The sequence below is a fragment of the Pollicipes pollicipes genome, unplaced genomic scaffold (assembly GCF_011947565.3).
Source record: "Pollicipes pollicipes isolate AB1234 unplaced genomic scaffold, Ppol_2.1 Scaffold_4881;HRSCAF=5763_pilon_pilon_pilon, whole genome shotgun sequence".
Classification (NCBI taxonomy): Eukaryota; Metazoa; Arthropoda; class Thecostraca; order Pollicipedomorpha; family Pollicipedidae; genus Pollicipes; species Pollicipes pollicipes.
In genome coordinates this window covers 19,214,697-19,238,184 of record NW_023596576.1, presented here as the reverse complement: position 1 = coordinate 19,238,184, position 23,488 = coordinate 19,214,697, and the positions used below count along the sequence as shown (strand labels likewise).

General features: G+C 52.4%; 2 protein-coding genes across 5 annotated transcripts; one reads left to right on the top strand and one right to left on the bottom strand.

Moving 5' to 3' along the window:
• Positions 1 to 3,827: 3,827 nt before the first annotated feature.
• LOC119101035 (dehydrodolichyl diphosphate synthase complex subunit Nus1) lies at positions 3,828 to 8,461 on the top strand. 4 transcript variants are annotated; one of them, XM_037224284.1, is made up of 2 exons: positions 3,828 to 3,870; positions 6,820 to 8,461. In XM_037224284.1, the coding sequence occupies exon 2, from the start codon at positions 6,829 to 6,831 to the stop codon at positions 7,657 to 7,659; it is 831 nt and encodes a 276-aa protein (XP_037080179.1). In that variant the 5' UTR covers positions 3,828 to 3,870; positions 6,820 to 6,828; the 3' UTR covers positions 7,660 to 8,461. The 4 variants fall into 4 exon arrangements, with proteins under 4 accessions (XP_037080179.1, XP_037080176.1, XP_037080177.1 ...); XM_037224281.1 differs by having other exon boundaries at positions 3,833 to 3,903; XM_037224282.1 differs by having other exon boundaries at positions 3,838 to 3,927.
• A 1,793-nt stretch (positions 8,462 to 10,254) lies between these two features.
• betaggt-I (geranylgeranyl transferase type-1 subunit beta) lies at positions 10,255 to 19,541 on the bottom strand. Its single transcript, XM_037225166.1, has 9 exons — positions 19,198 to 19,541; positions 16,936 to 17,028; positions 16,358 to 16,479; positions 15,274 to 15,472; positions 13,900 to 14,032; positions 13,285 to 13,404; positions 13,027 to 13,137; positions 11,521 to 11,650; positions 10,255 to 10,739 (listed from the first exon to the last, which is right to left on the bottom strand). The coding sequence occupies exons 2-9, from the start codon at positions 17,022 to 17,024 to the stop codon at positions 10,606 to 10,608; spliced, it is 1,038 nt and encodes a 345-aa protein (XP_037081061.1). The 5' UTR covers positions 17,025 to 17,028; positions 19,198 to 19,541; the 3' UTR covers positions 10,255 to 10,605.
• Between the last annotated feature and the right edge of the window lie 3,947 nt (positions 19,542 to 23,488).

Genomic DNA, 23,488 nt, shown 5'->3' with positions numbered 1-23,488 from the left:
CCGGCAAACCCCAAGGGAGGAGACTTTTCACCGTCCCCCGCCGGGGCCGAGGAATCGGTAGCCCCCGGGGATCGCCTGGCCACCCTCGTCTGCTTGACCAGACGCGCTCGCCTGGCCTCGCGGGCCCTCCTATCCATCTCACCGCGCCGCAAGACCTCCATCACTGTCTCGCTAGGTGAAGTTCGGTTCGCAGTTGTTGGGGGAGGTGCCGTGGTCGGCGCCTCTTTCCCAGAACGTGTCTGATTTGCTCGGGAGGGGCGCCCCTCCCGAACCCGACCAACCAGAGTCCACCCTCGCCCTCCAGTGTCTCTCCGACCGGGGAGGCCAGCGGCACGAGTGCCGCCGGCGCCGCAACTACCGGCGGTGAGGCGGACGCCGCAGACGCCGACGAAGCATGCGAACCCGCTGCCGGTCTGCAAGTCAACCCGAATGACTGGAGAAGTGCGACAAACCGCGTCAAGTTCATACGGTCCGAGCTGACCTCACGATGAACCACGTTTGAGTGGGAGCTAGTCACTGCACTCGCGTAAGATAATTTGGCATGCGAGTTATGATAAATCTCCCGTGCCTCTCGGAAAGAGATGCGCCGGGAGCACTTGATGGAAATAGTCTCTTTCTCTCGAGAGTACACTGGACAAGCAGGATCAAATGTCGTTTGCGGGATCTGGTTTTTGTCGCAGTTAGCACACTTCCGTCGCGCAGCGCTGCAGGTCTCGCTAGTGTGGTCAGTCTCCGCAAATTTCCCACCAGACGGCTTGTTCCTGCAGTAATCTTTTGTATGACCAAAACGAAGACACCGAAAACGGCGCATAGGGTTGGGAATGTACAAACGAACTTTTACTTTTACGTACCGGCTACTATTTGTGAAGGAAGATCCACACGGTTGAAAGTAAGGATAATGTTGTTTGTTGGGACCAGGTGCTCTCCCCTCCTGACCTTGATCCGACGAGCTTCCACGACACCGAAACCAGACAGACCATCCACGGTATCCTCCTGGCTGGCACCCTCCAGGTCAAAACAGTTAATGATCCCGCGAGAGCAGTTTTTCGTTTTGTGAGCCGTCACCGTGATGGGTAAAGTGACGTCTCGCCTTCCATCTTTATTCCTAACCGTGTATGTGAATGGGGTTGCCTTCATCATCTTTTCCGCTTCCGCTGCATTCAAAAACTCCATCTCGATCGCTCCATTTCTAAGCTTGTCACAGCGCGTCACCTTGCCAAGCCGATCATATCCGCTACGCCGCTGAAAGGGCGAGTACACAAATCCTTTTCACTACTGGCAAGTACGAGAACCCGGGAGCAAGACCGAGCAGCCTGCCCGGCAGTCCCCGGTACTCCCACTCTCCCACCTCTAGTCCGCTCCAACGGGGTGGAGCGGGAATCAGTCCGTGGCAGCGGTATTTCACCCGTGCCCGAAGGACCGCTTCGTCCCTCCGCCGAAGCAGAGGGACGGTCGTCCATCGTCGTCAGCCGAGCCGTCTGAGCTGAAGCGTCATTTCCCTTGGAGTTGGTTGAGTGAAAATCCATGCGAGTTTTTGGAGCATTCGGCACCGGGTCTCCCCATCCACCACGGAACCCAACTGGGGAGCGGCCCAACACTCCCTCGGGATATGGTCACCGCCAGGGCTACCCCGGTGCTATACGGGACGAACGACGCCTCCCACACGGCCAGGTGTAACCGGGGAGACCCCTCCCCTTCCTGACCGTGGTTTAGCGCCGCCGCCCCTTGACCACTTAAGCCGCTGCGCGCGGTCAGACGCCCCAAGCGGAAACCCGCAAAGAGCACTCAACCGCAACGCGAGCGACAAGCCGCTGGACCCGTGTGGGGCCCCACGGGACCCCCACGCCCCCGGATATCCCGGCCAAAGTGGAGTGTTGGGGCGCGCCGTGACTGACCCGCACGACGTGCCCCTCAGCCACCAGGGTCCGATCAACCCGGGGACGTGGGCGAGGGGGTACGGCGACCCCGATAAAACGAGAATGAGGAGTGGTGATAGGGCCGGATGCCGGAGAACGAGTAATGGGAAGAGGAGCGGGCGGGACAAGGAGCAGGAGCTCACGTACCGGCAGGGTCGCTACGCCCTGAGAGGAACAGCTTGCGCTGTCCACCCGTTGCCGGAACTAGGGACCCGAGGGGGCGCTAGTCCCCTACACCGGCCGAAGCCGGTGCCCCTGCGGGTTCTGTGCTGTGCTGTGCTGTTGTGCGCTGTCCTCCGCTCTGTTGCCACCGTCGTGATCTGCTCTGTCATACCTAGAGCCTGTCGTGTGTGCCTAGAACCTATGTTATACGACAGACCCATCCTTAACACACTCAGCCCTCAGCCCTCTTGGGCCTCAGCCCTCTTAGCCCTCAGCCCCCCCCCCCCTCATCCCTGTCTTCCTGTCATTTGCTGCTCTGTGCTATCATCTGCTCCCCTGCCTGGTGCCCTCCTGCCCTGTCCCATACCGTTGTCTTACACTGTCCCATCCTTTTGTTTCCTGTCCTGCGCCCCTCTACGCTGCGCATTTCCACCCTGCCCCAGCTGCTGATCTGTCCTGGCTTTTTCTGTACTGTTCTGTTGCCTCTTGCCCTTCCTCGCTCCCCTGGTTCTGTCTTCTTTCCTGTCATGCCATGGTCGGTGGTGGCAGACCCTCTGTGGAGACTGGGGAGGGCCTGTGTAACCTTCCCCTTTCGTCATGTGTTCTGCCGCCATGTTAAATGTTGCCCGGATTTGGCAGCCGGTAACTACCCTCTGTCTTTCCCAAATCCGCCGGTCTCAGGCCCGGCCCCGGTCCCGGCCCCCGGCCCCCGGCCCCGGCCCCCGGCCCCGGCCCTCGGCCCTGGCCGCACTATAAGGCCTAGGCCCGGCCGCAGTGCCAGGCCCAAGCCTAGCCACTGCCGCAGCCGCAGCCGCATCCGCAGCCGCAGCCGCAACACCAGCCGCAGCCCCAGCCTCAGCCCTGTGGTGCACCACCTAGCGCTCAGCTAATCACGTTACGCATGCAACCGACGGCGATGTAGCAAAGGGAGATTAGGGTCACGGGTACGGGAGCTGTTTCAAGTTACGGGCGGGGGCGGGACTCAGATATGCCAGAACGGGCCCTCTAATACGACATAAAAGGCCCCTTCAGACCAGAATGTGCCCTCCACAAGTCAGAATGGGGTTGGACTGGACTGTAAATATGGGCCTTCTGCAGGTTGTGATAAGCCGGTATGTCATAATGAGTGATCTGCAGGCTAGAATGGCCCTATTGAGGCAAGAATGTCCCCCTAAAGGCCGGCTCTCTTCAGGTCATAATGGGCCCACCACAGTCAGCAATGAACTGTCTGCAAATCAGTGTGTCTCTACAGGCCAGAAAAGGCCCTCTTCAGGCTAAGAATTGTTCTCTTTTAGTCAGAAGGGACCCTGAATAGCCCAGGACGGCCCCCCAACAGGCCATATTTGCTTTTGCATACCCCTCCAGTTTTCCAGTTTTGGGTTTGGAAGCTGTCCCACTGCCCCCCTCCGCCGCGGTTACTTCGTCTTTGTTTCGGTGCCATCCACCTCCCCTGGAGGTGTTACGCCCGGGAGCCGGAGGTGTTGTTAAAAATTTACTCGTGTTGTTAATTTACGACGCACTGACTCGTTGCGGTCCCGTTCCGCTTTACTTATACGTCTACAGGACTTAGGCGTACCACCCATGTTACTTCCGTGCTCGACATGCGCACTTACTTAGAGTGGCAATGCTTGCGCAGCAGTAGGTTCTGGGGACGCAGGTTAAAAACTTTACTCAACTTGGTAGCTTTCAGCACATTTTTGCCTGCAGCGGAATTTTTAGATCTGCCGGAATAAATACTCTGGCCCTGGATCCGCTACCCGCGGATCGGGATGTTGGGATATTTTATGTCAAGGTGTACATCGTCTTGGTTGAGAGTGAAACTACGGTTGGTTCCCAGTCGAAAGATAGGGTAATTAGCCTCGTCAGACGATAGCGCTACTTAGATCACGACAGGTCATAGCGTTTTTTTGCTGTTCGAATGGGGTGATTGCTGCTGTTGGGCGTGCGTTGGCTTGCTTCTTTTTTAATGCTGGAGGTTTTGAAGTTGGTTGGGTGACAGTTACGATGGACGAAAAGTATTAACTTAAAAGTACTGAAATTATGGGTATTGAGGGTTTTGGGGGTACGGTTAATCCAGGATACTCCTCAAGCAGCTTCATGTATTATCTATAATGTTCTGATAAGTCTGCCGTGATCTTCTGTTGTCAGTATTTATTTGCATGCTTATAATGCATAATCAAGTTGAGAGGCAGGTACATGTTATGATTTCTACCTTTAAGGTGCACTTTTAGCTGTGATTAAATTTGAAACATGCTGACAATTTTTTGGAGGATGGTTTCTTGTGGGGTACATGTAATCTCTCCCATCCAAAGGCAAAAAGGGTCAAGTGCTGTGTTAGCCAATGGTCTTGAGCCTTTTCCCCTTTCGGGCACAGATGCTGTGCCCTGACACTCTTAGCATGCAATGCATCACTTTCCAAAAATACTGCATGCAAATCATGATGAATTATATCTGTGCTCAACTGCCACGTGGATCAGCCCTGTGCAGTCGTGGTGGCATCATGCACGAAGGCTCTCTATACACAGGGCACACTACCACAGGTCATGAGTTTGAGTAGAGCATCTCCACCCAGAAGAAATGCCAATAGTAAATACTAGCATTAACCTAATAAGGCTGGTAAATTCCTGGGATATAAGTTGAGTTTGATCTAACTTAACTTTGAGGGACTAAACCTAACAGGGGGCTCTGCTACATGCCCAGCTGATTTGTTGACTGATCAAAGATCAGCACTATTTTTGTGGTATTGTAAATATAGTTGCTGGCCTGAGATCAAAGTACTTGAATTTTGGTGGGTAAAATGTAATCTTGCTGATTTCTGATGATTTTTGGTGCTATGTAATTGAAGAAATCATCATAACTGAACAGTTTATTCTGGGAGATGGTTTGAATTTCCATCAGTATATTTTTATTGCCATTTGTGCTTCTGCCCTTTAATAATCCAGCTCCTGACCACAAATTAATATAGGGTAGTCTGATACAGGTAGTCATGTGAGTGATGCTAAGTATGTGACAGTTCAAAAATAATGTGTGAGAAACTGATCAGTTACTATGATGACTATGTTCCTATGAACTACAAGACCATTATCAAATGCATGCACATTGAACATGCCCTCAAAAGTCACCACCAACACAACACAGATAATTATAGAGGCAATCTAGGTCCTTCTAGGAGGGGGGGGGGGGGGAGAAAATGATCACTCTTGACCATACTGAATTACTCATAGTGAGGTATAATTAAGCATAGTGAAGAAACTCCAGTTGCATGAGGTCAGTCAAAGCCTATGCTCTATACAGGCCACTTGGTGGCCACCAGTTGACCCTGTGAAGTATAACTGCTGTGAATGTCTTACATATGTTTGTAAGGTGTCCATAGCATGGGGAAATTAAAAGACATCAATGGTGATGCACTTGGTCCACAGATACCACTATTGTTCAGGGCAAAAATTGCTGCTTTTCAAGCATCCATGATACTTGTGCCTGATGTATGCTAGAGTGTGGTTTTAAACAAATCTGGATGGTGATATGATCTTATGACCTGGCAACTCTTCTTGTATTTGCCTTGTGTACTTGAAGGTATCAAATAATTATGTTAGGCCTGTGTGGTGATGTGCCATGGCCTGGGGCAGTGTGTCACCATGCAGGCTGGGGTGAAGGGACATAGCCATGGCAGTGTGTCGCCATGCAGGCTGGGGTGAAGGGACATAGCCATGGCAGTGTGTCACCATGCAGGCTGGGGTGAAGGGACATAGCCATGGCAGTGTGTCACCATGCAGGCTGGGGTGAAGGGACATAGCCATGGCAGTGTGTCACCATGCAGGCTGGGGTGAAGGGACATACCCATGGCAGTGTATCACCATGCAGGCTGGGGTGAAGGGACATGGCCATGGCAGTGTGTCACCACGCAGGCTGGGGTGAAGGGACATAGCCATGGCGGTGTGTCACCATGCAGGCATGTAGACCACACAGAATGGGGCATGATGGCACTGCTCGGTCGCCAGAAGATTTTGTTGTGTGTAGAAGTTATGAGAGATCATATATGTGGTGCTGTTTGGGCACGCAGGAGAATAACCCCGCTGTCATATGAGGTGGTCAGGCCTGGATAAGTTATTTTAACTTTTTGATGGTTTTTGTTGAGTCACAATACATGATAAAATTGTCTTCATGAAGTGAAAGTGTCACCATGAAGTGTAGTGTTATACACAGCCTAGTCGAGTCTGAAATAACCCTTAAACAAAGGCTATTGGTACTTACATGCACAACTAAATCTGACCAGCCCTTTCCTAAATGTCCACTTTTTAGTTCTGTGGTAAACCCTGATGTGCAGGTCACAGTCCACTTTCATGTCTGCAACTTTGTCATGATATAAGGACTTACAAGGAAAATGCATTGTGATGTTAGGCACAATATTGTATCCAAACAATCCTGGATATTGGAATAAACCTTTCATAGGCAGGATGTCACTCATGTTCCTGACATTCTTTCAAATATATGAGTACCAAATTGGAATTTTCTTTTTTATAGAGGAAGCCATTAGGAGTGCATGAACAAATTCACACTTGTGAGCGACCAAGTCAGTAAACCCACTGGTGAGAACATAAAGCTTTATATTCTCTGTTGAGGTGACCTTTGGCTGATGTATAAATGCTTGGTGTACTTTACAATGATCCATGTTGTGCAAGTTCTGAAACAAGCTTTAATTGGTATCTAGCATTCTAACAATGTGTTAATTTCTCTGTTTTAGGTCTTTACAATGGCCAAGAACAACTCAACAGGGTCACATCCATCCAATCCACCAAATACTCTAGCTAAAATGAAAGAGCATGCATGCAAGTTGGCATTATGGCTTCTGCACCTGCTGGCCAGTTGTGTGATGGCTGTGTGCCGAGCTGGGCAGTTGGCGCGGCAGCGGCTGTGGCCGGCCGCCCAGACGCCGCCGCTGGCCGTGATGTGCGCGGACGCCCGGCGCCTGCAGAAGCGGCCTCAGCACCTGGGCATCATCCTCGTGGAGCCTGACATGTGCTGGCAGACTCTGGCCGACATCATCCTCTGGAGCATGGCGTACGGCATCGAGTACGTCAGCGTGTACGAGCGGAGCGGCCGGGTGCGGGAGTCGGCGGCGGCGCAGCTGCGGCCGCTGCTGGCGCGCCGCCAACGTCACCTGTTCGCCACCACTGCGGCCTCGGTGCGCTTCGTTGACGACGGCACAGCGGACGGCGATGTCGGCGACGGCTGCAGCGGCGCGGCCCACCGCGTGACGGTGGCGCTGCTCTGGGAGCCGGACGGCGTGGCTGACATGGTGGCCGCGGCGCGCCGGCTCTGCGGCCAGGTGGCGGCCGGCGCGCGTCAACCCGGCTCGATTGACCGTCACATGTTCGGGGACGAGCTGCGGGCTGCGCGCCGCTGGCCGGACCCGGCGCTGGCGCTGAAGCTGGGCTCGCTGCCAGCGCTGCTCGGCTACCTGCCCTGGCAGCTGCGCCTCACCGAGATACTAGACGCGCCGGCGCGTCGCCCCCTGACCTACGCCGACTTCCGGCGGCTGATGGTCACCTACGGCGGTATCCAGCAGCGGCTGGGCTCGTGATCGGCGGCATCTGGAGGCGGCTGGGCCCGTGATCTGCGGCGTCTGGAGGCGGCTGGGCTCGCGATCAGCGGCATCTGGAGACGGCTGGGCTCGTGATCAGCGGCATCTGGAGGCGGCTGGGCTCGTGATCAGCGGCATCTGGAGGCGGCTGGGCTCGTGATCAGCGGCATCTGGAGGCGGCTGGGCTCGTGATCAGCGGCATCTGGAGGCGGCTAGGCTCGATCAGCAGCATCTGGAGGCGGCTGGGCCCGTGATCAGCGGCATCTGGAGGCGGCTGGGCTCGTGATCAGCGGCATCCAGAGGTAGCTGGGCTCGTGATCACCGGCATCGGGAGGTGGCTGGGCTCGTTTCATCCGGCTGCTATCCGCGAGGCCGACAGCAGCAAGTGACGAGATGTCTGTTGACCAACGCTGCTACATTCCATAGTTGGAGCTTTCGCCGGCTGGGCTGCGTGCCAGTAAGCTAGAGGGCTTATGAGTGGGTGTTCAGATGGCTGGGAACGTGATAATGGGACCTGATGCGTATCGCCAACACGTGAATACATGTGTCCGATTGTGCTAGACAGATGCGTAGATGAAAACCGATCGGGGCAGGAAGCCAGCATTTTCATTATCTCGGTTGAAGGGCTCGTTGACGGTGAATGTCTTTTTGCGACATGTTGAAAATTGTCAACAAACTATCGTTTGGCTATTCGCACGCATCTGCTGTTCTGATGCGAAACAGATAGCTACACTCCGTGGCTGTCTACGCTGAAGAGTCACTGCTGTCGAGTTCGCAAATGGTCCCGTTGAAACTACCTTTGAAAGGGCCTGAGTACGCACGACTTGTATTCAGCCGTGGTGGGAGGGCACTGTCAACGTGGACCCTCGATGGCGCGAGCCAAGGAATCCGTGCCACCTTGAATCATGCAAAATTTAGTGGTGCCGTTATGATCAAGCATGGAAAGAAATGCCTGAAAAATTCGGGGTGTGCTCCCTCCTCCCGAAGTTTCAACCGGTTGTTTTTTTTCCATTTTGGATGTAATCCAGTACGACAGTGATATGGTGCGAAGGCGTAACGTTGAAATCTCAGCGCCCATCCCCAGCATCAGGAAAGAATGAACGATTTGTCATCGCGGCCGCCAGCGAACCCACGACACGCCGCTGGCTCGTCCCATTTGCTATCTGAGGCGGGCGTCATGTCCGCCGCCGCCCCAGATCACGCGCGCGGCCGCCGCCGGCCGGCGTCGGACACCCGACCTAGAAACCACTGAACCACCCTTCAGCTGCCCACCCCTGATGAAGTCCCTGAGCGAATCGTTTGGGTTTAAAAATAATGCTTCGAAAATAGTCGCTTTCTACCCTCCGGTGCAAGTATCTAAATTGTATCTTCCAAGATAAGATGTTAAGATCTTAAAATGTTGACCTTGACTGGCCCAGCAAAACTCTGGACGATGCGCGTTGTTCAACACAGCATTGAATTATTGGTATGGCGGTGGAGATTACAGTTCTAGTATTGATATTTATGAGAATGGCCAAAGACACAAAAGAGCCTATGTGTCGTGTGACTGCGCCCCTTTCACTAGACATGGTGAAGCGAAATCCTCAGAAACGTAACACCACTTATCGTGTCAATGATAAGTCTCGCGATTACAAAGATATTACCCCGCGTCTAAGTCTCGCTCCCGTGAGAAACCAAAGGTACGGGTTCGATTCCCCGCGGTGGCCGCCCTTCCTGCCAGAGTGGGGGGGGGGGGGGGGGCAGGCGGCGTTATGTAGCCTCAGCAGTTGAGAGTGCAGTGAAGCCAGGACGGTGACTGCGAGTACGAGGGTGCACGGGCCCCATGGCACACGGCTGCCAATGACCGTGCCGCCCGGCAGGGCGAGGGCACTGCGCGAGCACGTGGACGCTGAGTCGGTCCACCACCGCCACCGGGGCAAGGTCAGCCCATCAACGGGAAAAATCCAGGTTCCGCATGCAGGGGCTGCATGTAGGTCACAAACGGTCACCTCGAGCTGCCACGATGGGGGCGGGAGGAGGAGTCTATTAATCGGCCAACAGCTTTGCACCGCTTATCTGGTTTCGCGTATTTCGGTCCTGGCCAGTGCTCGCTTGACGGCGTTGCCTCTTGCCATTCTCCTTACACCAGCGCCCACTTGGAGTCACAGAGCAACGCTAGAGACGTGTGAGTGCGAGGGCCGGCTACGCCTCGCTTCAGCGCGGTGTGGGGGCCGGCTGTGCCCTGCTTCAGCGCAGTGTGAGGGCCGACTGCGCCCTGCTTCAGCGCAATGCAGCCGCCCTGGTTCCAGGCGTGTCTGGTGCGTCCCGACAGGTCCCATGTGTCCATGAAGGTCGGGAGTGTCCATGGCAGTCCGGTGTGTCCAGACAGGCCCGGCGTGTTCATGCAAATCCGATGTGTCCAAACAGATGCGATGTGTCCAGGCAGACATATCCAGTATGTCCAAACAGGTCACATGTGCCAGGCAAAGGGTCGTCGCAATATTGATTCACACGCATCACGAAAGGTAGTCTTTAAGCTGGACCAGCGTTGCATATCGATGCTCCATTACGTCAGCTCCGTGTACGCAGGCAATGAAGTCAAGTAGACATGACTGCCAAATGTGGCGAAAAAATAACATGTATTACAATTCATGACTGGTAAAGCCTCCACGATTACTTTATGGGACTTCGTGGCTCAATACCGGGTTACATCATAAAACGTACCGCCTATCACTTGCCCACTGTGGTGCCCAAGGTCGCCTCCTGTCCACACGGATCACTGCAGATGACATGTCCGCAGAAACCTCAATACCATCACGGCGTGGCAGTGCGCAATGCGGTGCTCGGTGGGCGGAGGGGAGAGGCGGTAGGCAGCTTTAAAACACCAGGCCCGACCAGTGGCGGTCACGCCGTATCCTCACACCGCCCAGAACTGAGCGCCGGTCGGCGTTGCCCCAGAGGCCGGGGTCAGTGGTCAGGCGGCAGGGGGCGCCACCGGGCCTGCGCGCGCCGCAGCACGGCCACCGCGTCTCGGGAGATGTTGAGCGCCGGGTGGACGGCCTTGAGGCCCGGCTGGTCGGCCAGCGAGAGGCCGGACACACCTGGCGGCGCAAAGCAGCGCACGTCACGCTACGTCACCGTCCAACCGTGACGGCTGCACACAGCAGCGCACGTTACGTCACCGGCCGACCGCGACGGCCGCGCACAGCAGCGCACGTCACGTTACGTCACCGGCCGACCGTGGCGGCCGCGCCAGCAGCGTACGCCACGTTACGTCACCGTCCAACCGTGACGGTTGCACACAGCAGCGCATGTCACGTTATCGGCCGACCGTGACGGCCGCGCACAGCAGCGCACGTCACGTCACGTCACCGTCCAACCGTGACGGCTGCACACAGCAGCACGTCACGTCATCGGCCGACCGTGACGGCCGCGCGCAGCAGCGCGCGTCACATTACGTCACCGGCCAACCGTGGCGGTCGCGCACAGCAGCGCACGCCAAGTCATCGGCACAGCAACGCACGTCACGTTACGTCACCGCCCAACCGTGACGACTGCACACAGCAGCACACGTCACGACCGTGACCGCCGCGCACGGACGGTACCGGCCGCCGCACTGCACCCAGACGGCGCTCGGGCAGCTGGGATAGCAGTACGGCAGCGAAGGCAAAACACTAGTCACAAATCCTACTCGTGAGAAAAACACCCGGTAATTTACACTCGCTGTCCTGTAACACGCACACGCACACGCACACGCACACGCACACGCACACGCACGCGCGCGCGCGAGCCCACCGAGCACAGGCGCTGCTGCGGCCGACTGGAAGGCCGTGAGTGCGGAGGACAGCCGCCAGGCACCGGTCATCAGGAGACGACACCCACCGAGGTACGTGTGGAGAGGGTCGGCGCCGTGGCCGGGCCACTTGGAGAGGCCGCCCGTGATCGGCTCTTGCGTGGAGTACACGAACTGCCGCAGGCGCGGTGTCTGCACCAGCGCGTACGCGTCCAGCAGCTGCTCGGAACGGCGACGGACGCGTCACAAGAGTGAGAGCGTCCCCCTTGAACCGCTCACCGTCTGACACGTGGGTGTGTACAGACCTGCTAACACTGGCCCAGAAGCTAACCGAAACAGGGATACGTTTCTACAAATGGGCTCACGCCCCAGCAGTGGTGGCTGAACCGAAGTCTGTTTTACTGTAAAGGTCATTCATCCGTTGTTGCCAGTACGGCGCAAGCGCAGCCTAGAAACGTCATTGGCACTTTAAGCCGGAAGCCTATTTTTTGTTACCATGCCTGTTTCTCGTAGCGTCAGAGTCCTTGTGCCCTTCTTGCACGAACAGCGTGAAAAGACATTTGATCAAGACCTCTCTATTATATTTTACAACGCTGAGTTAGACTAATGACGAACTGCTAGTGCCAGTCATTCCCGCGAGTCAATCAAACGCATCGTGAGTTAAACACATCGTGAGTTACCCAAAGACAAACGCAAAAGTTCCCCAAAAAAGAGATCGCCTCGCTATCTCTGGAACTGACTAATGCAAGGTCTGCATGGCTAGACCATGTAAACGGCTTTCCCACGCCTCGGATCACACTATCGGCGGAACTCAGCCACCGAAACTGAAAAGACTTTGTCACAACGCGGGGCGACCCAGTAGGGCATAGGTCCTCGTAATGTCGGAAATCAGACACCTAAGCTTGAGCAGGATGATTCCAGACCTCTTCAACTATCTGCACAATGCATATCACTCGGCGCGATGTTATACAGTGCAGCTCAACCTGACTGACGTTAAGGTGACGCTGCACGGTCCGGCTCGGCGGGCCAGTTATGTGCAGCTAGTGGCCGGCGACTGGCTGCTAGACATCGTGCTGCCTTTTTAGTGGACTATTTATTGTAAACTTTTGTTACATTGACGCTACATTATTAACCTCGCCTGTCTGTAACTTGGCAATTTTCCGGCCGCTTTTAGTTTTCTTTGCTTCAAACCACCAGGTAGAATTTTGTTTGTAGGTAGACCGAAAAACCTGCCAATAAGCCCACTCACTCCGGGAATATTTACAACAAACTGGGGAGGGGATCCCCCCCCCCCCCTCCTCTTCACTTTGAGTGTTAAAGGGGCACTGTATTCCATTGAAAACATCATCCCCCTATTACCAAATATTACGAACCAAACCTACCAAATATTACGACCTACCAAATATTACGCCTGCAAATATTATTTGTATGACAAAGTAGGCCGAGGCGGATACGGTCACATATATTCGGTCATTCAGTCGGGTCACAAGGCGCATGTCCCTGACAGGTGTCCAGCAGACTGAAACATCCCTCCACCACAGTAGGCGCGTACTTGGGCGATTGCTATGGGCAGCGTGGCCACCTGAGAGACTCACGTGCAGGGACGCCCCGATCCAGAATGTGTAGCACGAGTCCTCCTGTTTGTTTGGCCGGCCATTGAAGCCGCCTCCCTGCCGGCTCAGGCACCAGAAGACCAGACCGTCGCGCTGCCGGCAACGGCCCGACGTCACAGACAGCAAGCCGCAGCCACTCGCAGCTCGTATGATTTTGGCATGCACAATAACATGGGCGGTGCGGCCGCTGCGCTGACGTTGACTAGCTGTTAAGCCCTGCAGCCAGAGAAGGCAGCTCACCTGTGCGTCGCTTAATGTCGTGTGCAGCTCCCCCATGAGGCTGAGAGTAGCGCACGCACAGAACACGGAGCCGCCGTGAGACTCCAGCAAAGGGCCTTGCGATATTCCGTGATCGTAGCGCTGAAAAACATGCAAGGGAACTCGATCGATTAGAGCTGCTAACAGCCCACGGAGACAAAGGGCTGCTTTCATTTCCATATTATCTTATTCGTAGACATAAGCATCGCTTGAGCGGGTCAACGAGAGTTTACGTTGGCATTGTCGCATTTAAACTAACACATTATCTTATCCGTAAACATAAGCATCGGTTGAGCGGGTCAACGAGAGTTTACATTGACATTGTCGCATTTAAACTAACACAACACATTGGCATATATACAGCAGGCGCCGTACATGACACACAGGGCATATGACACATGCAAAAGACGGTTCATGGAAATGCACAGAATGTGCACGAGACGCCCACATCCGAAGATTTAAACGATTAATGCATTCATACATACTGCTTCCAAATTACCGGCAAACGTGATGAAACATGACAGAAGCGGCGTCAGACCCCTCCTCCCGCTCGCCCGTCACCCGCCCCCACTGAAGGCCAGGCCGGCGGAGACGCACCAGGCTGCGGAGGATGTACTGGCGCGTGCGCTGGCGGTCCATCCCCGACCAGTCGTCGAGCATGTGGCAGACGGCGGCGGCGCAGTACACGAAACGCATGTCACTCTCTCCGCCGTGCAGACTGGACAGGAAACTGCGGCGGGAGAGGTGAGGTGACCGCGTCGCCGCCAGCAGCACCACTCGCAGCACAACCAGCGCACCACGGGCGACCTCGCCAAATGGCACACCACAAAAGCGACACGCGCGCACGCGCGCACGCACGCTCGCACGCACGCACACACGCACACACAGGTACGCTTTTGGTTTTAAGGGGGCAAAGCACCAGCCATATCAAGACCAGTGTCACTAACTACTACCAAGCGTTTTCAAGCGCGTCGGACGCGCGTTAAAAGCAGCACTCAAATCATTTGAAAAAAATCTGACGCGTGACACAAATGAGCGGGTTCTTTGGTTGGTTTCCATGACAGCTTGCTCTCCGTAACGTGAAACATATCAGAGTCATGCTATTGAGGCTTTACGGCGCACTCAGCTGCTGAAGCTATATGGTGACGCCTGCCTCTCATCCAGGCAGGAAGGGCGGGCACCGCGAGGAATCGAACCCCGTACCTCTAGCTTCCCAGACGTGCAGTGGCTAACTCACACGCGTTAACCAAGACACTACCGGCACCCCGAACATAGCAGAGCCAAATGTTCGTTGCAATCATTTATCACATTCAGACATGCCAAATGTCTGCAATCGACAAATCCCGGTGAACCTACAAATGTGATCTCGTAGCGTGTTAGGCATTCCAACATTCCCCGGTCTGGTCTCCTGCAAAAGGTGACCGGAAGTGGAAGTGGAAGTGGAAAAAAGCCCAGCGCGGTCATGCGGGGGATGAGAGAAGGAAGCACACCCCGTGAGCAGAGGTAAAATATGCTAGAAGAGTACGACCCTTTCCGCACAGGTATGACATGGGCGAGGGCGGGTTAGCACGCACGTCCGACGCGCGTGTCACTGCTGCGCAAAACCGACTGGTCTGACGCACTGCGCAAAAACCGCCGGTGAACGAACCATTAGACCCATACAACCAATACATAGCCCACTGAAGTGTAAGGAAGAAAGCCATGCACACGTTTCAATGAAACATGAGCCCACGTGCCCCAGAAAGCGCCACGTTTTGGTGGAGGCACTCAGTTAGGTCCTCCCGACGAAGAGTGATGGTGATACTTCGGGCTGTAGAGCCAGTTAGCTACTTGGCTACAAAAGAACCATGGCCAAGGGCGACCAAAATCCCAACGTCCCTTAGTTGTCATGCGCACGCTCCAGCCGTTCCTCCGTCTGACGCCACGGCGGCGGCGTCAGTGTCAGCCCGAGCTGACGCTGGCGGTGCGCACCTGCCGTCCGGCAGCTGGAGGGCTCGCAGCCCGGCCAGCAGCGCCGGCCGGTCCACGTCGGCCAGCTCGTCCCCCAGCACCAGCAGCGTGGCCAGCGCCGTGTAGGTCATCGTCACGTGACTGCAGTCCCATTGGTTGGGCGGCCGGCCGGTGAAGGCGGTGGGCGAGCCGCGGAAGCCGGCCCTCGACAGGTCACCGTCTGCAGCACAGCATTCCACGCCATGTCACACGAGATCTGACATCCCAGCTCGCTGACACCAGTCCGCCTGCCCGCCAGTTTCTGTTGTTTTGTTTTTGTTGCCGGTATTTACTGGTTAAAACCGACATTACTTGGCAAAAATCAGCAAACTGTAATATTTCTGCGTCACTGAATGATGGTCGCAATCTTTCCTATTCAATCAAAATGCCCGAAACAGCATGGTGAATTTTCGAAACAGCATGCTCCTTCTATACGGAGTTGCAATGTGCACTGAGGTGCATGAGTGCATCATCCAGCAGTTCATACTGATACAAAACACCATGCAAACGAGCCTTGGCCCACTGATGCTCCATTGCTGCCTTCATAATAGGCACACGCAGTCTGAAACGGGACCCATCAAGCCCCATCAAGCAAACAGTGGCGCGAAAGCCACATCAGATATGCGGCTCCTGTGTTTCCTATAACGCATCGAGGGGGAGTCATGCCCCCCCCCCCCCCTCGAGTGTAACCGGTTGGCACACACGGTCGCCGTCTGCCATCGGGCAGCAGAGTCCCGGATCGGTCTGTGTGTGTGTCACTGGGGCTTTACCACACACTCAGCTTCTGAAGCTATATGGCGTCGCCTGCCTCTCGCCCTGGCAGGAAGGGCAGACACCGCGGGGAATCGAACCCCGTACCTCTGGTTTCCCAGACGCGCAGTGGTCAATGCAAACGCATTAACCACTACACCACCGGCACCCCGAGTACCGTATCGGCTCCGCCGGTCCGCCAGCAGTTCGTTTGCGGAGTCACATAGCACCATGACACGCTGATCACGCGGCGTCAACATGTACTGCAGAGTACGGACAGAACCACGAGCATGGCCACGCTAATGAGTGCACCTACCACATGCTTCTGAAGTGATCTGCTGTCTGTAGATCCAATCGATAATGTTCTGCTTATCCCTGATGAGATCCAGTCGGTCCAGGAGGTCTAAGCCCGACACTGCATAAAACAGCAATGTCATCCTGAAATCAAGGTTAAATGGTTGTGTGAAGAGGTGCAGCTGCTTGCAGCTGCAACCAAATGCCTCATGCTTGTCTCCAATAGTAAGCTGCTTGTAGATGCAACCAGAATTTTTGCTTGGCATAACAGTATTCAGTATGTAAGGCAGGTACAAGCCTGACACCTCAAGCAGCCATGTCACCACCAGATTCAACTTTATCTTAGCCCAAGCTTACATATCAATGTGTTGTCATAGTTGCCAGGATATAACAAAATGCAAGCATAAGATGGCCCGAAAGCCTACATATCACAATAAAATTAAGTCATGGGTTTATTTATATTATGAAATGCAAGCACAAAACAGTCTCTGTTCACATTACAAAATACAAACATAAAACAAACACTCTATTCAAGACAGTGAAAATATCTTAGAATCATGTTGCTTCACAAAGAAGGGGCATTGAAAAATAACCACATACCTGCTTGTATCAAGGCTTGTGAAATCACCAGGGATTGCATCCAGACAAAATTTGAAATATTTGGCATGCCTGTCATGTATAAACTCCATTGCTCTGAAAAGGAGGGTTTGTAAAGCAGTGCAACAGCAGGGAAGCATAAGCAGAGAGCGGCCTGGGGCCAAGGCCAAGGCCAAGGCCAGGGCCAGTGCCAGGGCTAGGGCCTATTGCTTCCAGAGTGATACATTTTTGTCTCTGTGTACAGTGCATGATGACTTTTGTGTTGTTCAGCACAGCATATCATGTGTAGGGTCTCACTGCTCTGCACATGTTGAAAGCCAAGACAAAACTTGTTTGAGACCTAAGCATGCATGGTCTGAACATGGGGGAGAAGTTGGCATGGAGGAATTTACAGAGAATAATTCTTTTGAGGTATCGATCAATGCTTCAGATGAAACCTTTGCAACTGGGGTCCATCCAAAGCCTACTGATGCTGACAAATGCCCAAAGGGAAAGAGCATGTATCTAACAGGTACAAAAGCAAACACCCAAAGTGAGAGAGCATGTGTCCAACAGGTACAAAAGCAGAGTTATATGGGCTTACATCCATCCACCTGTCTTACATCCATGATCCATTACTGGTCATGGCCCCTAGCATACCAGGAGCTCAGACAAGTAAAGCAAATCCCAGCCAACAATGATTACAACCTGCATGTATATGACCTGCATGTACTGTGGAAGACCAGATCAATGACCATGTTACAGCACCTAAAACCAAAACTATATACAGCACATCAGAAGACACAACACCCATAAAAAATGTGACATTCTCTAGTCATAAAGCTGATGAAAAAGCTCTGCAAACCACTGTCCACCATGATTGCCAAGTGGAAGGATCCCAATAACATAATCAAACTTACCATCCCTTACAAGGGCCCAACTACATCCTCCTTCATCAAGCAAAATAGCCCTTCACATGATTTGCTTCCACTTAAAGAACACCACACTTCACTATAAATGCATTATATTGTTGGCAAGCTCGCTTCCCTGACTGCAAATAACCACATATCACAGGGTGCAAAAAGACTGGGTTTAACTCCTCTTTCATTGGTCAGGGTATACATTGCTACCTCATGTTCAAAAAGAGCATTGTACGTCAATCATCATTTTTAAGGCAGAACATATCCTAATTAATCGTAAAACAGGTCATCTAAACTCTTACCTTGGAACTTAAATAACTAGGATAGCGAACATCTGAACACCGCAAACACGCATCAACCGCGGCCCTGGCGCTAAGCGTGATCACAACCTTACTGCGCATCAAGAAGCATAAAAATGTATGGGGCCAAGATAACAAGAATCCAGTGAAATATGTTTCTTGTGTACCCAAGCAGTCTTCCATATTGTTTGTTGATTGGTTGCCATGGTGGGCAAATATGACATTTTTGGGTGAGAATGAAAAGCAAAATGAGAATATGGTGGCCAAACAAAACTTTGTAATATGGTATAGATGGCATGGAACATGGATGCCAATGGGACACTGGTTTGAAGAGGATAGGGTGGGGAGGTTTGGTTAGGTTAGGTCAGGTCAGGTCAGGTCAGGTCAGGTCAGGTCAGGCTAGGTTAGGCTAGGCTGGGCTGGGCTAGGCTAGGCTAGGCTAGGCTAGGCTAGGCTGGCTAGGCTAGGCTAGGCTAGGCTAGGCTAGGCTAGGCTAGGCTAGGCTACATTAGGTTAGGTTAGGTTAGGTTACACTAGGTTAGGCTAAGTTCTGGACTATTCTGGCCTGTCTGTTTGATAACAGTGCCTACACACAATAAAAAACATTTTCACTGCATTATTATTGTTACCTTGGCCTCATGCATTTCTTATGGCTCTTGATAAGCAGAAATATTGTAACTACCCAATGATAACGCAGAAACGGCACTGGGGAGTTGATGCTGTGGGGTGTGCGCGACGCCCAGGAGCTCACTGTGGCAGTTATTAAAACTTGAAGGTAGGAGCATGGATCTACCTGTTTTATGATTATTCACACCTTAAACATAACAAATGATGTGCAACAATTTTTTCTAACATTAGGTACTGATGTATACCTACGCCCTTTCATTTCATCACAGCACTGTGGCTATGAATTTTGGGCCATGCTGTTGCTGATGGCACACAAATACTGGTAAGTCACTTTTAACACACTCATCTATTGGGCCATAAGCCACGTCAATGGAAAACAAAATGAGAGGCAATATGCAATATCCCTGGATACACCCAGCCCTCCACATGTAAGACCTTACCAGCAACTGGTGACGCGGCGGCTCACGATCTTGCCGATCGCCCGACGTCGGCAATAGTGCTCCCGTTGATAGTCCCCGCTTGCAATGCCTAATCGATGTGAGATGACTGGTGCGCACCTAGACGCTTACCAATAATTATTTATTGAACCTCTAACGCCAAGCTACATAGCAGCCACTAACGTTCCATCGTTCAGAAACTAATTCTCGTATCTTGAGCTAAGGGTTAATTTGGAAGTTGGGTACAGATGCGTACAAGTTTTTCAATGAGCTCATTTGAAATCTGAATGTCCAGTCGAATTTACGGGCGTACGCACACACGACAAGTGGGGTTTTCAAGGTAGTGGTGCCGGTCGTGCCAATGGCCGCATTTGTGTATCTCAGTCACTAGACCTCTACACGAAATATCTCAAGATAAACCTGAGAGTTCTAGCCGACTGGAGTTCACCAACAATTGCTGCCAGAATACTGCCGATTCAGAAAGTGATGAATGCCACTAAATACAACGGTATACTGCATGCATGAACAGCCATTAGAGTTAAAACTTTCTTTAAACGAGCGCCTGGGTGGCCGGCTGGATACCCTTCGCTCGGGTGGGAGGGGTTAATTTGAGCCCCTGGAGATATCAGGAACTAAGAAAGCTAGAAACACCAAACTCACAGGGAATGGGAACCTGTACGTGAACTTACATAGGTCAAAAGTTTGAGGTACCTAGGTCACGTCCTTCGGGTCAAATAAGGTCAAACAAGGTCAAATTTTAGGTCAGTCTTTAAAGCGCCCCTAGAACCTAGATAACTGTCCTTAGTAAAATGTCAAATGCTCAGTTTAGGCGGGTGACCTCGCTTAACGTTTTGATGGTTATGGTGACCAAAATAATACCAGACTGCATTAAGTTTTGCATTTGAATAGGCGACAAATTTAACGCTAGAAAGTATGTTCCCAAAATCAAAATGTTGGCCTGGCTCATTTTAGGTCAGAGACCTGTTTTGATCTAAAAGAAGTCCGTGGAAGATGTTAAATACGGTTCCTGTTAGCAATAAGTTCGAAATGAAAACCAGAAATTACCCCATACAGCAAGCCCCAGAGTAATAAAACAGGCTGGTTTCGACCTTGGTCCGACCTTTATACCTTACCCTAGGTCAATGCAATTCGTTCATTCAATTGTTGTGTTGCCTAAGAAAGTATGTCCGAGATGTATGGCCTCATCGAAGACTCCGTTGTTGGATCAGATCGAACAATTCCCTAGAAATTGCCTTCGCCGAAACCATGGCCTGACTTTGACCTGCCAAAGGTGTGCGACCTTCCAAGGCACATCTACATGTTTAGTGTCAGACGACCAGCTATTCATTTATCTACAGCTACCCAAAATTTGGCGTGACCTCGCCGCGCCGTTCGGAAACCATTTCGGAAAAACCTTCGAGAGGGGAGTCAACTTGATCCCCACCCGGGCGCATGTTAACCTCCGAGGAAGTAAAATGACACGTAGGAAACATTTGTGGAAACCAAAATATATGATGCGACGGAATGCTATGGACTGAAATACTGCTAAACATCGTTCCATTCCCTAGTGTGGAGGGGAGCGGGGAGGGGTAGCGAGGGAATTCGCCAATCTCCCGCAGTCAAACCCCGTGTGGAAAATATGCACACTTATGAAAGTTAGGCGGCTCCGCCTCAGCACTCAACACCACCACCCATAGCCCCGCCGAGCACTCTACCATTCGCTCAGAGGATCCGCGATCCGCAATCACCTCTCAGTCATCTCCAAGGCGGAGGGAGCAGAACGGCACCTTTTGCTAATTTGATGCTCGAACGTTGTGATTTGGCTCTACAGAGGCGCTGCGAGCCGATGAACGACTCGTCAAGTCTTGCTCATGTGCGTGCGTGGTCACGGTCATTCAATATTTGGTCTTTGGCACCGCAATGAAATGGCCGCCATCACTGTGTATCACCTTCTATAAATTTCCTACCTCCTCAGTCTTACACTTCCCGCATTTCACGTCCTGCATCGCTCTCATGCATTGTGTTTAATGATGTCAGGGAGTAAACACGCGCATACGTACATGCAGAGCGGAACAGACACACATAAACGCACACAGAGGAACCAATATCACATAAGACATCGAAGGTTGCCAAATCAGCTCCTGATTTTGCGGTCCCACACCTCTTGATTTTGTCGTCATCAGATCCCGATGATGAGCTCAATTCTCACAAAAGCTGCTCATCTATACTATCCTTCTCGATGATCTAAGTCGAGATACCGTGTTTATTCCCTGCATCATTGAACACAATATGTGTGACCGATGCAGAACGTGAAATGCGGGAAGTGGAAGGCGGAAGTGGAAGTGCGGGATGTAGAAGGTGTGGGGAGGCATGCAATTTGTAGAAGCTGATACCTGATGATAGTGGCTATTCAATTACGGTGTTTGAAATGCCAAATATTGAATGACCGTGGCCACGCGCGCACATGAGCAAGACTTGACGAGTCGTTCACTGGCTCGTAGCGCTTTCGTAGAGCCACATCATAATGTTCGAGCATCAAATTAGCGAGGAGTGCCGTTCCGCTTCTTCCGCCTTGCAATCTGACGGTCATATGCGACAACACGTGAGGCACCTTTTCGCCGAATGCAACGGCACAGCCCCTGAGGACTGCACGGGGACAGACTGGCCCGCCAAAAGGTCTGGATGACCCATGCAGTGTTCAGAGTCACTGTCAACCACAGTTAAGCACGATGTCTCCTTTTCTTACACCGAACTTGCAGCATGTACTGCACGTACCGAAATCCTCTGCCTCGGTTTGCCAATAATTACCCGGTCAAACCCGCCCCTTGCCTAGCATACGCTCATGTGTCAGTCATCGTTACGTCGTCAACCTCCTGTCGTTCGTTATTTTCTCGCTGTGTCCTGCCCCTTGGCTAGCATACGCTCATGTACCAGTCATCGTATACGTCGTCAATCTCCTGTCGTTCGTTATTTTCTCGCTGTACCTTATGTGCAACCCTGGACTCCACTGAATCTTTCAGATGTTTTACTGACATTTCAACACATCCAGCTTAGCACGATCCCCTGCATTCAGGTCGCAGTGAAAAGTTTCTAGTTCCTTCGTTATTAATCTGTCCAGAAGACAGATTAACACGGCGCCCGCCTGGCGTCACTTGCAGTGGCCGACGCCGTTCGGTTCTACGGAAGCTGCAACCCAGACTATCGCTGTCCTTGCTCTCGAGGTTGCGAGCGGGCATGTTCAAACCTTTTGATGCACTTTTCAATAACCCATTCTGAAAAATGAACGTTTCTAGGCAAACATGGAATGGCCTTGTTCATCCTTCTTAAAATTCATTTCAACCTTCTCTATTCAACAATAATGAGACATCCACTCTACTTAACAATAATGAGGCCCTTATTTCCCCCCGGGCAACGGGCCGGGCAACGCGCAGTTGGTCCCGGATCAGCAAAGGAACCCTCATCGACGCAACAACATCCATGATCGTCATAGGTGGTCCAATAATTGTCACGCAGGCTCCAGTTCCGTGCTTTTCTGTTTTCTTCAGAGATATTGAGGAATCCCTGAACGCAGATTGCTGATGAAATGGGGTCCTAAGCTTGTATTAACACGACTAATCCATGTTAGTCTTGAAATGTTCAAGATTCAGTCAGAATTGATTACTGATAAAAATTACGCAATGTGGTTTTGAACATACGCGCTCACAAGTCATAGCAACAACAGCCGGAACGCTCGGCTTTGCAGTCTCCATAGGCCGCGTGGCGTCGGCCAGCGGCTATGACACTAGGCGACGGCCAATAAGCAAAAGGAAAAGATGACGCATCTTGAGGAAGATGACTAATGAACTACATACATCTGCTTGTATATTTCAATGTGGTGCAAAAGTAAGCTAAACACAACCCTAACGTAAAAAGTGTGTGGGGGGGGGGGGACAGTTAACACTGCTGGCCCCCCACCTTGAAACGTTGTGGGGGGGGGGGGACCATGGACCCTTGGTCCCATTGCTCCTACGCCCATGTAACTATCTATGTACTTCTAAGTAGAAAGACTGCTGGATACAGGAAAATCGCTCTGTTTGGTGAATATGCTCCATGATACGTCATTGTTTAATTACGTCATCACATCTTGTACAACATTCATTCAGAGCCAATCTACGGCCGTTATATCTGGGAATCGTGCTCAAGAACGCCAGATACGAAACAACTCGTCAAAAGTGTTTGACTCGGACTTGATCGCCGCATAGCTAATTGAATAGCAGGATTTGATCGACAGGACAAGTACAGGATTTGATAAATA

Excerpts from the sequence above, each read along its gene's own strand:
- LOC119101035 (XM_037224284.1), top strand. The coding sequence starts at position 6,829 with ATGGCCAAGAACAACTCAACAGGGTCACATCCATCCAATCCACCAAAT.
- betaggt-I (XM_037225166.1), bottom strand. The coding sequence starts at position 17,024 with ATGGAGTTTATACATGACAGGCATGCCAAATATTTCAAATTTTGTCTG. Across the intron at positions 14,033-15,273 it reads CTCCAGCTGCCGGACGGCAG|TTTCCTGTCCAGTCTGCACG; the intron begins GTGCGCACCGCC and ends CTCCCGCCGCAG. Across the intron at positions 13,405-13,899 it reads AGTACATCCTCCGCAGCCTG|CGCTACGATCACGGAATATC; the intron begins GTGCGTCTCCGC and ends CATGTTTTTCAG.